General features: G+C 36.7%; 1 protein-coding gene across 5 annotated transcripts in view; it reads right to left on the bottom strand.

Moving 5' to 3' along the window:
• Positions 1-16,927, bottom strand: part of LOC136205415 (uncharacterized) — a 41,103-nt gene that overhangs the window by 11,534 nt on the left and 12,642 nt on the right. For all 5 annotated transcript variants that reach the window (XM_065996004.1, XM_065996002.1, XM_065996003.1 and 2 more), the window contains 10 exons: positions 13,331-13,479; positions 13,038-13,165; positions 12,901-12,958; positions 12,629-12,726; positions 10,738-10,822; positions 10,559-10,624; positions 10,416-10,475; positions 9,124-9,210; positions 7,169-7,355; positions 6,578-6,621 (listed from right to left, as the gene is read on the bottom strand). In XM_065996004.1, coding sequence (XP_065852076.1) covers positions 6,578-6,621; positions 7,169-7,355; positions 9,124-9,210; positions 10,416-10,475; positions 10,559-10,624; positions 10,738-10,822; positions 12,629-12,726; positions 12,901-12,958; positions 13,038-13,165; positions 13,331-13,479 — 962 coding nt within the window. The remainder of the gene's footprint in view (positions 1-6,577; positions 6,622-7,168; positions 7,356-9,123; positions 9,211-10,415; positions 10,476-10,558; positions 10,625-10,737; positions 10,823-12,628; positions 12,727-12,900; positions 12,959-13,037; positions 13,166-13,330; positions 13,480-16,927) is intronic.

The following is a 16,927-nucleotide window of genomic DNA, read 5'->3' on the forward strand; positions in this document are numbered from 1 at the left end:
CAAACCATTATTCCTTCTAAAAGAGATATTTGTGCATGATTAATGTGGAATTAATGACAATTATTGCAGGATCAATACAGGGGTGAATATGTAAATAATGAAGAAAATGAAGGAGTTTCTAGCATTATGCCACACCACGTGGACCATGGCGAGATACGCCATAACGAGATACGCCCGATGAGAGCGAGTAGTGGAGACCCGCCATAGCTCTCAAGGAGAGCGTACATACGCCTTGACGGATCTAAGAATACCAAAAGGCGCCTTTATTACCATCCATGAATGGGAATAAATACAATTAAATGGCAATTAATAGCCATTAAAGGGGAATAAAGACTTGACTGTTCGAATACCTCAACTCTGAGGGTTTCAATGCTAAATGCTGGGATTAATGGAGAATTGATAGCAATTAAAGATGAGTAATGACACAACTCTTCACCTGCTTCCCCATTAATGCTGAAGGTTACAGAAACCTATATAAATACCCCAGCTTCCTAGGATCAAAGGTACACTTACTGATTCTCTACTTTTGTGCTTACAGTTTATTCTCAGAAATATTACTGACTTTGGCATCGGAGTGTCCCCGGCCGATCCCAACGGCGCCTCACAGGGAAGTGCTCCGATCAAGGATTTTTCCACAAGTTATCAATTGGTGCGGTGATCGTGGATCTCTAACAAACAGAATATCACAAAATCTTGATTGTATAGAGTTTCACAAAGAACAAAACAATGGAGTCAACAGAATAGAAATCACAATCTCAAACTTTGGCTCAATCAGTACAACAAATCTATCTAAAGATACAGTTCTCCATATATTGGTGGGAAAGAGTTTTCTACATTAAATCTGGAATTTTATGATGAAAAAGATAAGTTTCCTCCCCTTTCTTATTCCATTTTTAATTAAAGAAAATTGAGATCCCTCACTCTTATAAAGTGCTATAAATATCATTACATGTTATTATGATAAATCTAATAAACTGTGAAAGATGAAGTCATAGACACAAATCTTTCATTAAATCTTGCATGCTTACTATGCCCTCATATTTTTATGCATGACAAGTGTAATATGATATTATCATTGAATTAGTACAAACGCATGTATAAGACCCGTAATCTTGGGATTTACAAAAAAAAATCATCCATTCAATGTGATTTTGTCATTTGATATTAAAATATCATAAAAGAGCTCATGTAATTACAAATGATTTAGATCTGGTCGGTCTTTTGGATGAACATGCATATAACTATTAGAAGAAATTACAAAAAAATCATATTTGGTTTTTCCTTGTACAATTCACCATCTATATGTGGCTTTTCTCCTATATAGTACTTTTAATATCAAAAATTCATATTTTTGAATATTGTTTTGTCAAACAGTTATTTCATTCCCTTTTTTACAAGGATGTGTCTATTCATATAAAAACTGTTTATTTGACATTGTTAGAATTTCTGTTACCAACACAAGAGACTTGAAAATATTGAGTCTATTTGTAATTATCTTGTAATTGTCCCTAACTATTAAGGTCATTATGGGCTGATGAATTACCAAATTTGATAAACAAAACTTTCATGTCCTGAGCTAACTACAAAATAGTGCAAGTGTCGGTTTCGGATCAGAACATTAATTTATGCAAAATTCTTAGGATATACATGAGAATTCCTTAAAGATTGGAGGATTGTATGTGAAGGTAGGTGAGAGTGAATTTTGAGTAATTTTCCTTACACTCCAAATTGGAGGAGAATCATGGTACATGTATTTTTCTTCCAAAATTACCCTTTCTCTTTTATTTTATTCGTACAAATGAAATGATATAAGAGTAATTTTATATATAACTATATTATTAAATCATCACTTACCGTTCTTTAATTACACCTCATTCAAATGAGGCTTTAATGATCTCTGAATGCCATTAATGTATGGATGCACAATATTAATTGCAAGTAAATAGGAATTATGTAAGATATCTTACCCAATATAGAATGTCATAACTTTTATGACGTTTAAAATAAATATGCTATCTTGGATATTAATGCGCATTGAAATACAAAAGGACATTATTCTTAAATCATTCTCATTATGGTTATTTATTAAGAATTCATTATAATATTCATGTGCAGTAGCAATCTTTATGGTTATGACCGTTATACGTGATATTATTATTAAAACAAGCACGATTAAAATTCTATTATGAATTTGTTTGACATATAATATTTACTCAGTTTTATTCTTTGACTAAGTTCATTCTAGAGTCAGGGACCAACGTGAAGGAATTATTAAGTTGATTCCAAGATGAACTAAAAATTCCATAAAGAGACATTGCATTATACATGATATTTGTCAACAAGGTCAATGCAAACAGTCTTTTGCTATGAAGTATGTTCCGTGGATCAAGCCACTGATCCCCAAGGTAAGTGAATATAGCTTTCATGCCTTACCACAATCTTTTAATAATGGACAGGGTATGCCCCACTTCTGGAGTTCTTTCAGTGCTAACCCACAGGTACAAGGGAATTGCTAAAAATGCAACCAGTGCCAAACACTAGCATGAAAAATAAAGCTCCATCCAGAGAAGTGTATATTCAGAGTCACTTCAGAAAAATTCCTTGACTATGTCATTAGCAAAAAAGGAGTTAGAGCAAATCCAGATAAAGTAAAAGCCATGCGAGGAAAAAGGTGAAAAGAGCGCCTAAATGAAAGCCCCACTATGGGTGAGAAAGATCCAGAGGTTGAACGGGCGGATCATCGTAATAGAAAGATTGTCAACAAGCATATCAAGGTATAAAACAATTCCTAGCAGAACCACCCTTGATGTGCAGACCAATCTGAAGGGGAGACCTGCATTTGTATCAATCTGTCATGGATAAAGCTATGTGCACCGTGGTTATTCAAGAAGAAGAAGGTCAGCAGTTCTCCATTTATTATGTTAGCAAAATGTTGAAGGATGCGGAGACAAGATATTCGAAGCTAGATAAAATGTCTCCCACGGTTGTGACAACATCCATCCGCGTTAAACCATAGCTCCAAGCATAACCTCAACATGATCGAGATCAAGATCAAGAGCCGGCTTCACCATCATGGTTCAACATTGAACACACGAATGATGAGATTGAAAGGCGAGTGCATGCCGCTCTGGATAGACAAGAGAACAATGCAGAAAGATACGTCATCCAGTTAACAGGAATTCGCCATTCACAGCGCGAATCATGGGGTACGAGGCGGAAAAATTGATTAAAGCTTCCAACTTGCCACAATATAAAAGAAAAAAATCAATATAAGCGGGACATTACATATCCCGAACCCAAAGGAGGGGAGCATGTAACCGTTGGAAGAAACGCCAAAGCGTACTATAGGTTGGCCACCACACTGAAGCTTGCTGGGAGCTGGCAAACTAGATAGCTTTGTCCAGAATAACAAATAACAAGATGACAAGCAGAAGACAGATCCCAAAAATAAATTCAAAAGTGTCATTAATGTCATAGCAGATGGACCAGTGTATCAGCCACCCGTGGAAAAAACAAAAATATCCGCTCTGGATAAAACATCCCTCCATTGCTCCTTTTGCAGAAACAGGTCCAGTAATCTCTCCACATGCAAATGCATTGGTAGTAACAATGGCGATTCAAGGATGGGAGATAAAATAAAGCGAGTAAAGACACGGGCAGTTCTCGCAATGTTATCACCAAAGGTGCATTCGCCAAACTAAAGGTTGATCCGATCCAAATAGAAACAACCATTGTTGACATCATTGGAGTGACGGGTCACACTATCCAGACCAAGGGCCAGAGGTTGCAGCCCTAATTTCCATCCGTCGTCTGACAATGTACATTCCCACCAGCAAAGGAGGAGTAATGATTAGCGGGAACCAAAAGGTGGCTAAAGAGACTTATACTCGGCGTCACTATCAATCCGCCCACAATCCAAAGAGGACGAAGGTGAGAAATATTAACTTGTCACTACAGCTTTGGGCGACACAGAAACGCTCCTTATTGCTGATGGAAAGCGGGTGCGGATCGCCAAAGGATTAAAACTTGAGATCAAAGAGGATGTTAAAAAAGTTCTCATTGAGTCTGAAAGCGTATTTACATAGGAGAATGAGATCCCCACAGGAGTAAGCCCAGATGTGATTACTCATAAGTTAAACATCATTGAGGATGCGGTTCTAGTTGCTCAGAAAAGACGGAACCATGGGCCTAAAAATCAGTATTTTTACATATTCTTATATGTGCATTAAACTGTTATAGTATCCTATATTTTATAATTTATTCTTTCTCGTCATACTTCTTATATTCATTTGCCTAGCTTTTAGTGCTGATATACGCCCAGTGGCTGGCGAATGAAAAGTTCCACAGGTGGATCAATTACCTCAAAGATAGGACAATTGATCCCATCACGGGCGGATCCCCTTTCCATAAAGATAAGAAGCACAGACCCTCAGGAGCTTTCAAATGAGCTCAACTCTCTCCTCAAAGACAGGAAAAGGATTGACCACCATCAAAAGCGGGTTAAAATCGTCTCAAACATGAGATCATTACACCCTCAACTTTCTCCTCAAAGATAGGAGAACACTCTCATGGGCGGATCCATCTTTAGATGATCACCATTCGAGAAAGAGTTAAAACATTCCTTGGACGCAAGGACTTTACACTCTCTCACTCCCTTCCCAAAGAAGGGTTCACAAGTCCTACGGGCGGATCGCTTCACCTCAAAGATAGGTAGCAAGTTGATCCCCTAGGCAGCTTTACTTCCTCTAGAAGGAATAGAACAGCTTCAAACCTTCACAAAGGTTCGCACAACGGAGTATGGCTGACCACCTACTCCATATTAAATCCTACAAACTTATATATTTACTTACGCAAACGTAAAAGTAAATGGCGACCATAAGGATTAAAACAATTGTACTTAAGTTTTACAAACAATCAGACAATAATCTCAGCGGCGGATCGATCTACCTCAAAGATAGGAAACAATTGATTGCCGTCAGAGACAGAGTTAAAACATTTCTCAGACGTGAGAACTTTACACTCTCAAATACTCTTCCCAAAGAAGAGTCTCAAGACCTGGCGGAAGATCGATTCACCTCAAAGATAGGAAGCAAATCGATCGCCTAAGGCAGCTTAACTTCCTCACCAGGAATAAAAGCTTCTAAACCTTCACAAAGGTTCACACATTGGGGTACGGCTGGCCACCTACCCTAAACAATCAGAGAAATCCTAAACCAGATTCTAGAAAATTACTTGCTAAAAGATATAATGCATTAGTAAAAATAGTTCTGGAAAGCAAAGGGTTCATCTCCAAACAATGAAGCCTCGTCTTCATCTCTAAATAATGAAGCCTCGTCTTCATCCAAGCAATGAAGCCTCGTCTTCATCAAAAGCAATGAAGCCTCGTCTTCATCAAATGCAAAGTAAAAACACTTTGGAAAATGAGTAAATGCTAAAAAGGCAAGTGCCTAGAGTGTCAAAACCCCCCACAAAATGCACAAAAGTCCCTAAATGGATGATCATTCTTACTGATCCCAAAGGGCGGGTCATTCTCCTCAATATGGCAGAACTGAAGAAAAGAAGTCCCTAAGGCGAATCATAATCCTATGCGGTAGGAACAAATGGTCCCATAAAGGGCAGGTTATTCCTTTCTAAAGGAAATATAACTCTCAAGAAGCCCCTAGAGGCTAACAATGGATACGGTTGGCCACCTATCCACGAAGAAGCAAAATCCCCTAAAAGCGTATCATATCCATATGTGATCCCCCATCTAGGGCGGGTCCACTTTCCTCCAAGATAGAAAAATGAAACACCATTTAAACAGCCCTAAAGAGCTTTTTATACCTTTAGGGGGGCTTCTGATAACAACCCAAATTATTCTTGAATAAGGAATAAGGGAAAATTAATATAAATAATGGCAAACCATTATTCCTTCTAAAAGAGATATTTGTGCATGAGTAATGTGGAATTAATGACAATTATTGCAGGATCAATGCAGGGGTGAATATGTAAATAATGAAGAAAATGAAGGAGTTTCTAGCATTATGCCACACCACGTGGACCATGGAGAGATACGCCATAACGAGATACGCCCGATGAGAGCGAGTAGTGGAGACCCGCCATAACTCTCAAGGAGAGCGTACATACGCCTTGACGGATCTAAGAATACCAAAAGGCGCCTTTATTACCATCCATAAATGGGAATAAATACAATTAAATGGCAATTAATAGCCATTAAAGGGGAATAAAGACTTGACTGTTCGAATACTTCAACTCTGAGGGTTTCAATGCTAAATGCTGGGATTAATGGAGAATTAATAGCAATTAAAGATGAGTAATGACACAACTCTTCACCTGCTTCCCCATTAATGCTGAAGGTTACAGAAACCTATATAAATACCCCAGCTTCCTAGGATCAAAGGTACACTTACTGATTCTCTAATTTTGTGCTTACAGTTTATTCTCAGAAATATTACTGACTTTGGCATCGGAGTGTCCCCGGCCGATCCCAACGGCGCCTCACAGGGAAGTGCTCCGATCAAGGATTTTTCCACAAGTTATCACTACTCAAAACAAGAAAAACAATCATAGCATTTACCTTTAGAAAATGGCCCACAACATGATCCCACAATGGCTCGACTCCTGCAACATAGTAGAAGATTGAATAAAGACAAACAGGATAAAACACAACTCAATTGGCATAACTTTTACTAGGTCGAGAGCAATACCAAGTGCAGAGCTCTGCATTCTAAAAAATTTATTTCTTTGCAGGAAAAAACATTCACAATTGGAAAAGATAGAGCACACAGTCTACAACATGATAACCATTTTGAAGTGAAACAGAGTACTCCAGTATAAGCTCCATCAAATTTAAGAAAAACATATTTGAAGAATCATATCGATCAATCAATTTTTCCCCTTGCAAGAAAACAAAATCAGATTTTCCAACATAGAAATTGATAGCATGTATTAAATTAGAGAAATTGGGGACTTTTAACTACTAGTATGAGAACCCTTTAGAAGTAGTAGAAAATAACACTGAGAACTACCAAAAAGGATCTCCAGGAGGGGTAAATCTTGTTTTAAAGAACGTTATAGACGTAATCCAAATTCACCAACATAAATGCAATTCACATGAAAAACAAAGAGGATTACACTCCACCAACTTCCACAAAAATTCACAACTTACTATGAAGATTATTGACAAGAATAGATATCATTCGCTCAACTGAAAAACTGATGCTTCCAATCTTTTGATGCACTGCTGGTCCAAAACCACCTGAAGCCTCACACATGCATTGGTGTGATAGTTGACATAGTGCAGTAAGAAGTGATTTAACTGCAGATATGTGCATCAACCCTGAGCTCTCAAATAGCTTTAAAAACAAAGAAAATTGAGTTAGAAAATGTAGATGAATATCTTAAAATGGTGCCAAAGGAAAACATTTTAAAAAAAAAAATCAGCACAATTTAGTGTCAACAATATTTCTAGTTTCACATTTAACAAGACAAAATGATGACAGCATGTGATATCAGCTTTAATCAAACAAAAAGTAGGGGAAACAGCACCTTCAGCAGAAAAAGGGGAGACAGAGGCAGTTTATTTTTCTGTTTCCCAAAACAATGAAATCATTTAACAGTAACAATGGCTTCGAAAAAAAGGGATATGGTACAAATAATGCCCCCAACATTATTGGGAGCAAGCAATGGAAACCCCAGTTCAGTCTATCTTTGAATTTCTTGGCAAAGGACATTGCCCCCTAACTCCATCCTGAACATGAAAGAGTAACTCATCATTGGCAATTAATTTCTCACAGTTGGTCAACAATCTGCAAATCCTCCAATGCAGGTAAGAGTGAGAGGAAGGAGAATGGAGATGGAAGCTAATGGGAGGAGGAAACTAAGATGAGAGATAGAGGAAAACGTGGAATTCGTAGAGTAGAAGTGAAGAGGACAGAGAGCAGAACAGTAAAGGAGCGGAGAAGGGAAAAGTATGTGAAAGAAGTTACTCACATGCAGATCATATAATTAATTTATGGTCCACTCATTTTTCCATGTTAGTTTTATGTTCCACCTCTTCATTTCTGATGGTGTCGTTGGCAGCCTGGACAGCTGCTTTGAATTATTAGTGCTCCATTTTCAAATCTGTTAGAAAAAAGGGATTCATTGAACTAGGGTTTCCAGGATAGAGGTAACATTTTTTAACACTTGCTACAATCAGGTCTACATTGCTCACCCCCAATAACTTGGGGGCAAAATTGAACATTATCCCTTAAAAAGAAATAGCATATTAGAGGATGTTTGGTTGAAATTGCGGAATCGGAATGATAGAGAGTCAGAATCGGAATCACCATTTAATAATTCTGTTTGGTTTATTTTGGGATAGAAATCTAATTATAAAAAAATAGATTTATTTAGTTTTTACATTTATTAGAACCAATGGTAATTTTAACAAATTTAATTCAATAAGAAATTGTGTAAAACATATAAAAATTTATTGATATATAATAATTATATATTTTTCTTCTTTTCTTTTTATATTATTTTAAATTATATTAGTACATGAATGATAGTATAATCTAGTAAAAAAAGTAGTTAATATAATCTGTGATGAATCATGAATTGTTAGGTACAGTAAACGATATGGTTTTCTTCCTAGTAAAAGAAAGATATCATGTGGATAAAGGGCGGCCCGGTCGCACTACGCGTCCCCGCTGAGCGAGGGTCCGGGGAGGGGTCCCACCACAAGGGTTTGTGTACTGGGAGCAAGCCTTCCCCTGCCAATTTATTTGGCAAGAGGCCGCTCCTAAGACTCGAACCCGTGACCTCTTGGTCACACGACAACAACATTTACCGTTGTGCCAAGGCTCGCCCTCAAAGATATCATGTGGATGTATTGATTAAAACAAAATGGGAATGGAGTTTGATTGATGGGAGGGGAAGAGGGAATCATTGATTCCCATAGTTGGGGGAATGTGATTCTCATTACTAAATTAAAATTGTAAAACCAAACATTCAGGGAATTAACCATTCTCATTCCTTACTCTACTTTTGCTTAACCAAACACCCCATTAGTTCATTCAACAAGAATTCTGGTGGAATCAATTTTGGTATACTTCCAATGGAACAACATGTGCTACTTGCCTGGGAATTTAAGGAAGTTAGAATGCTGAAATCACTGTATTGGCCAATAGATTCTCTTGGAAGCTTTGGAGCAGCTGTAGAAATTTCCTGACATACAAAGAAGATAAGTTAGCACCAACTGGGGGCTTATAGCTCAATTGGTAAACCAGCAGTATATGCAAGTGGTTTCTTAGTTAATCTGCTCATTATATAACTGGACTATTGGACTGTGTTCACATTAAGCATAAATATCTACAAACTTCATTGACATCTTACACAAATGCATGGTCAAAATAAGACCCCAACTGCTTAAGTGCATATAAGAAAAAACAAAATTACATATTCAGTACAAAAAGAATAAATAACACTGTTGAAAATTTACCAAAATTTAAGGAAGTTTTCACACAAGAGCCCACCTAAAACAATAATTATTCAAATCTTAAACAAGCTTTTTTTATGTTACAGACCATGGAAATAGAGAGGAATCCATGGGATACCATATAGACTAAAACTATATGAATATATTTCATTCAAGGATAATACACATATATATACACATTAAGAATACTACCTAGACAGCTGCTGCCCATACATAGACAGACCCATACCATGCTTACATTATTACACTCCTCCTCAAGCTGAAGCATGGATTTTAATCATGCTCAGCTTGCTACAGATACAGAATACATGGTCTTGAAGACAATACAACTCAAAACAAGAAACTCAAGATACTTTGTAATATAAAACATAATCCGGGAGAGACGCAACCTAGACGAACAAATCGAACAGGAGAGACGACAGCAGAACATTAAGCTTCATTGGAAAAGGGCAAGCAAAACTCAGTTGATGCGTATTGCTGCCAGCAACGTCATTGCACAAAAGGAGATTCACCGGAAAACTAACCAGGCAAACAGGTCGGAAGCAGAGAGACGAAGGCGGCGGAAGAGGAACGGCGACAATCCGGTGAGATTGAACTGAGACTTGGAACCCTTGGTCCAAACAATCTGCTCACAAGGCAGACAGTAATGCTGAAGAAAACAGCCCAAAAATACAAACCCAGAAATACTGCTCACAAGGCAGAAAATAAATTCTGGAATCTCAATCCAGAAACCCAAAACAAGGTTCTGATACCATGGAAATAGAGAGGAATCCATGGCATACCATATAGACTAAAACTATATGAATATATTATATTTCATTCAAGGACAATACACGTATATATACACATTAAGGATTCTACCTAGACAACTACAGCCCATACCTAGAAGACCCATACCATGCTTACATTATTACATTTTTTATATATACATTACCTGTGTGGTGGCATGTGGAGAGTTAATTGCTCGATCTAGAGCAGCTAAAGTTTCCAGCACCTGTATATATTCATACAAAACAAATAGAAATTGTAAACTTTGTTTACCTGATGAAAACAAGAAAGATGAAAAAGCAAACATACTAAGACCCATGACGGCCCCAAAACATTGTGCAACCGAGTAGCAATATTGAAGAGAGTTCTTAGTGCCTGAATATAAACAACAAGAATGAGTTCCTTTTCCAAACCAATAAACTATAAGTGTTAAACAAATTTACTAAGTAGGACAGACATAGCAATCTAACATCAGCCAAAAAAGATACCTGCACATTTTTTGGAGTCAGGACAACGCTATCCCTCAGTTCAATTAAAATCTCAGGACGTTTTAGCCCAGAAGAGTATACTGCACTGCAGAAATCTCAATTTAATCCAAAATTTAAACTTAACTAGGGTATTAAAATTGTGAATATAATACACAAGTTCAAATATCACAACAAAGCTCATATGTAAAACTAAACTTCGGTTTTCTCTTCTTGCTTTTGTTATTTTATTTTCTCTTTTGGCATAGGTAAATATGACAATATGAGCATGGAACCCATAATCTACATTACATGGAAACTGAAATGGAAATGGAAACTGAAACGGAAACTGGGAAACAATATTTGTTTAAAAAAATATAGGAAACTGAATTGTGTTGGAACGTGTAATAATAGAAAATATGGATATATCTACAAATGTTTAAAATTATAAGAATGTATGTTTAATTGTTTTGTATACACACATTTGAAAAAATTGCATAGAAGTCGCATAGTACTGTAAAAAAGGGATCTTTACATTTTGAAAGTTTGTAGACAATGATCTAAAAAATATTAGGGATTTAACATGTGATTAGCATTGATCCACCTCTGAAAACACATTACATCCTAGGAACTAGTTTACAAATTATAAGATACGACTGTCCAATTTTTTTAAATAAATTTCAGGAGCGTTCTACGTCTTGTACAAAGTTTCCAAGAGTTTCGGAAACATGGAACATTTTGAAATCAAAATTTCCATGCAACATAGCCCATAATCCATCTACAATTGTACCAAGAAAGTTAAACCCAAATGGTTAAACTTAATATCAAAGTTAGGATTACAGTTATCTTGCAAAGAAATCTAACAAAATAAACAGAACATGCTTTCTACAATTTATGAGCAAATCCAGCAATCTTATGAATACATAAATGTGTGATGACAAATTACACTGGAAAATCTATAGGACTGATTCTTAAGTAACTTTGCTTTTCACAAAGTCATGCCTTTTAGATTATTCCCCTTCAATGAACTTACAGAAGAGATGATGAAAACATAAAAATTAAACATAACCATCCATACAAGTCACCAATCTATAGAGAAGACAAAAGCACTGGATTCTTCAAGCTGAACACCCTATACCCATCAATCATGCACAACTCTTAACTGTTCTATGTAATTAAATTCCTAGAATTTTGAGAAAATATTTGCGGAGAAGTGTAAAGCGATTATCCTGGAAGTTAAAAAAAAACAGAATTTAAATACTAAGCCTATAGTGCTAAAAATCTTTGAAAATAATTATTAAGGCAATGGATATTGGCAGATATTAATATGAAGTGGACCTTTAACTATCAATTTAAACTTTTAGTTCAATTGGTTCCATGACATGGTATCGGAGCCAGTTTGACCAAGTGGTCTAGGGTTCGATTCCTGGCAGCCTCATTTGTTGATTTAATTGCAGGACATGGCAGTATGGGCCTTTGTTGTGCATGCTTCAAGACCAGTGGGCATTCGCGTATGGGGGTGTGTCAGATATTAATATGAAGTGGACCTTTAACTATGACAGATATAAACATTTGGACATGAAACAGCTCATGTTTGTGTTTTCTCAGAGCACGTGTTTGGCATTGAACTAGGTAGGAAGCTAAATAATTTTCTAAGCCACTATGGATTCAGAATTTTTTGTGAAGTTCATCTAAGGGGGCATAATTATCCAACTTTTTCTACACAACCTCCTAATCAGTTCAACACCTTTTCAATGTGATGTACAAGCTCCCTAGACCTATGGAACTGCTAAACATTGTTTCTCTACTCTTCAAATTATATGAGTATTCTGCAAATGCTGATTCGTCAATTTTATTAACCTGTTTCCTCTCCACAAAATGCATGTAATATTGTTCACTGAAATTTGAGAATTACCTCTTTCTTTCTGCTTCAATTGGAAAATTAATTGTGAATTTGCAAAGTGAGGCTAGGAAAGAGTTTAAAGGTTCAACAACATGAAGAACCCCACATGCCTGATGAATAGTCACAGAGCCATCAGAATAATTGCTGGTAAACAAGTGGAATGATATGCAGAGACTTCTACCAATAATTGTAGTTACATCAGAAATACAAGTTGCAAGAAACTAACTGGAGAAGGGAACAAAAAGAAAGGACATGCAAAACACTTCACTTTCAACATTATCTACCTGAGTGAATGCCTGGTAACCCTTCAATATTTCCAAAACAATAGCCTCTCCCTGTGACCTGACACAAGATATATCTCATATAAAAAAGAAATGGTTTTAATCTTCAATTACATCTTCTTATAGAAAATTCCACTGACCTTGACAAGACAAGGGATAACGCATCAAGAATGGTCAACCACAAGGATTCAACCATTGCAATACACAGAACAACAGTCTTCCCAGTAAATTTTGCTGCATGATCATATTCACACCTGGGAGATTCAAGCTGGTAGTACCAAGAGAAAGTAAGACAATTTTTCTTTCTTTTATTCTTTTGTGATTGTTTGAGAAAGGAAGGGAAGGGGGGGGGGGGGGGGGGGGGGGGGGGGGGGGGGGGGGGGGGGGGGTGGGGCTAGAAAAAAAAACAGGACATAATATGATGAAAAATAACCTCTCCCACATCCACTGCTTCATCTGTCAAAGTAGCTATAGTAAAAACAACACCTAACAACCCTTCAACAGCCAAAGTTATTGCATGGGCTTCACTAGCAACCAGGACAGCAGCATTGGATGCGTCATTATCAAGACTCCATTCAATTCCTGCAGGTGGCTGAATCAGTAATTTTGACCAAGATTCATGAGATGAAATAATCCATAACTGAAGTCTGATACAAAAAGAAAAGGCCAAACAAAATGTGTCATCGCACTCCAAATTATATTTCACACCTTTATCTTGAGTGTATGCAAGTTTTAAGGTCTTTTGGTTTATTGATGCATACCACCATGAAGCTACAAGCAACCCCAATTTACAGCAAGTTTTTGCCCTCATATTTCAAGAATCCCATGAGATTACTCCTTTATCTTTTTCAATTCCAACCGAGAACAGAAGTATGTTGGTGCTATTGCTATAAGGCCGAAGCAGCATGAGAAGATAACTATATCCCAGTGTTTTAATTAATAATAAATACTCATAATCAGACTTAAGTTTGGGAATTAATGATGTTAATTTAGGAGAATATTAGCTGAAAATTATGTATCTTGGACTCCGATAATTTAAAGGATTTCTATTAGAATTATTTCCTAATTTATGTTGTATTCTTATATATTACCCATTAGTTAATACAAAAGAAAAGTAATTTCAAACCCAAAATCTGAGATGGTATCAGAGCTGTAGGCTCCAATACTTTTAGGAAAATTAAGGGGTTGGGCCTTCATTGCTATTCTCTCTGTGTTTTTATTGTCAACAATTTTACCTCTATTTCTCTCTGTTGTCTGTTGATAAACAGATTACTCACAGTCCTCCTTTTACTCATTGTTGGAAATTCAGGTTATCAACCTCCATCAATATCATCATTTTTTTTTTATTTCTCTTGCTTCTACACCAACAACCTTCATTATTGAGGCTGGTTCTATTGACTAATTCAATATGGGTGGTCAACTGAATCAGTTACAATGGAGAAAGCTGCAAGTACATGTACTTTGGCTTATTCAGGTAGCATTCTTTTTCATTTGGCTTAAATGCCTCAGAAACACCATTTCAACAATCTTGGATCACGGATTCAGGAGCCACAGACCACATGACTCAAATCAGGAGACAGAGACCACACGTCTCAGACACTGTATTACATAATACATACTCCCCATGCCCAAGTAATAAGAAAAAAGCCTTTACTTTGTAATGTTATATTTCACACGAGTCACTGTGTATTTCAGGAGAAAGATTCGAGGAAGATGTTTGGATGTGCTAGAAAATGAAATGGTCATTACTACCTTAAGGAATCAAACGGGTCGAATATATTCAAGAGAAGATATCCCTACTCATTCTTGACTGAGTCCTTTCTTATCAAATAAAGAAAAGGCCTTCTGTATTTTTGTCAGTTAGGTCATTCATCATTTAGATTTATTGAATCTTTGTTTCTTTCATTGTATCGAAAACTAGATATTGAGAGTCTTCATTGCGAGGTGTGTGAACTTGCTACACAAGCATATGCCTTTTCCAATTAGTAATAAAAGAAGCACTTGTCCTTTTTACCTTGTTCACACTGATATCTAGGGTACCTCGATTATTTTAAACGTGTCAGGGGTAAGATGGTTTATGACATTTATAGATGATTGCACCCAAGTTACCTGGGTTTTCTTGCTCAAACACAAGTCGTATGTTAGTTCTGTGTTCCCAATTATTCGTCCCTATGGTAAAAAAGACCAGTTTGGTGTAACTATCAAAAGGCTTGTTAGACAATGTCGGAAACTATTTCAATCAAACTCTCGGTCCCTACTAACAAAAGAGGGGAAAATTCATGAGGCATCTTGTGTCAAAACACACACAAAAAAAAATTGTACAAAAAGAAAACATACACCTTTTAATTCAAACTCAAGCTCTGTTGTTTCAGAAAAATCTACAGAAACATTTTTTTGTGGGAAGCAGTTCTAACAATCATTCATCTCATTAACAGACTACCATCTAGAGTCTTAGGATTCAGAAGTCCAATGGAGGTGCGCTCTCCTCATTCCACCTAAATCTTCCCACTACAAAAAATCTTTTACCTCGCATTTTTGGGTGAGTCCTTCATTCACATCCATATCTAGAGCATAAAGTGCATCTTTGTGGGGCATTCATGAACTCAAAAAGGGTACAAGTGCTATCATACTCCTCCCAAGAAATTTCATGTGTCCCAAAATATAACCTTTAGTTTAGTGAGCAAGAGACCTATTTCATCCAATCTTATATTCAGGGTGAGAGCCTTAAGGAAGATAAGGGATCCATTCTTCGACTGTCTAAATTTGATCCTTCACTTCCATCTAAACCTAATCAGATGCCCTCGATCCAACCAGAACCAAAATCCACTATAAATCCAATTTATCCGAACTTGAACATCCTGAATCCAAACCAAACATATCCTTCTGTGAGTCCAACCATTCAGAACCTGAACTTCCTAAATCTGAACCAAACTTGAATCTGTTCTTGGAAATGTGAGATCTGGAAAGGATTTGGTTTACTCAAGGCGGAAAGAGACCATTCCGGAATTTGTGCACATACATGAATCTGATCCAAGCACCTCAAATAAGATAACAATTTCTGATTTTCCTGTGTTGCAAGTGAAACTGAGGTACATGTTAGTGAGGAAGATAAGGACCTACCAATTGTCATTAGGAAAGGAACCAGAACACAACATACACAAAAAGGTTGTTATACCCACTCCCATATTACATATCCTTTCAAAACTTCTCACCAACTTTAAAAGGGGTAAAAAGTATCCACGGTCAATAAAGTAGAGGATTTGTGCACCGGTGGTCCCTAAAGTTGTTTTTGAGATAATAAAGTCACTAAAATAGTACTTTGGTGCCAATAAAGTAACTATTGCCGGATCTAACAACTTGGTGTGGCAACCATAAAGACATCTCAATCGTATAGCTTTTTGTGAAGCCACACAACGGCCATGTGTCAGGCACAGCCACATTACAAAAGAAAATAAAAACTGATTTTTTTTTCTCCGACCTCATTTTCTAATCCGGATTCCTATTACCCATACTAAAAATGGATCCATTCATTTTCCTAAATCAAAACAAAAATCTCATTTTTAACTCATTTTGCTCTTCTGGTAATGTCAAGACTCTTCTTCTCGGCCTCAATTTCAATTTCCATTTCTTCTTCCTTTTCTTCATCTCCTTCTTCATCCTCATCAATGGCTACATCGTCTCCATGAGAAATGCCCAATTCTTGGCAAACACCAAATTCTTTGCAGGATTCTTCAGATTCATTCTCCTCAATTTCTAGTGGATTCTTTTGGATTCCACTATATTATATCATTGTCTGATTTTTTGCTGGTTTTAAGCCCAGTCTCCTCCTCACATCCATTATTTGTTTTTCTTTTTTATTTTTACTTTTTACTTTTTTTCTTCATGATAATCGAGTATAATGGGATAAGAGTCGTGAAGCTGAAGAAATATGGTGGTTGGTTGGTGATGTGAGAGAGGAACCACTTGACTTTCTCATAGCTCTGCTTTGCTTACTGAGGGAAACAGGAGGAAGAGAGATTTGGATTGAAAT

The sequence above is a fragment of the Euphorbia lathyris genome, chromosome 9, assembly GCF_963576675.1.
Source record: "Euphorbia lathyris chromosome 9, ddEupLath1.1, whole genome shotgun sequence".
NCBI lineage: Eukaryota > Viridiplantae > Streptophyta > Magnoliopsida > Malpighiales > Euphorbiaceae > Euphorbia > Euphorbia lathyris.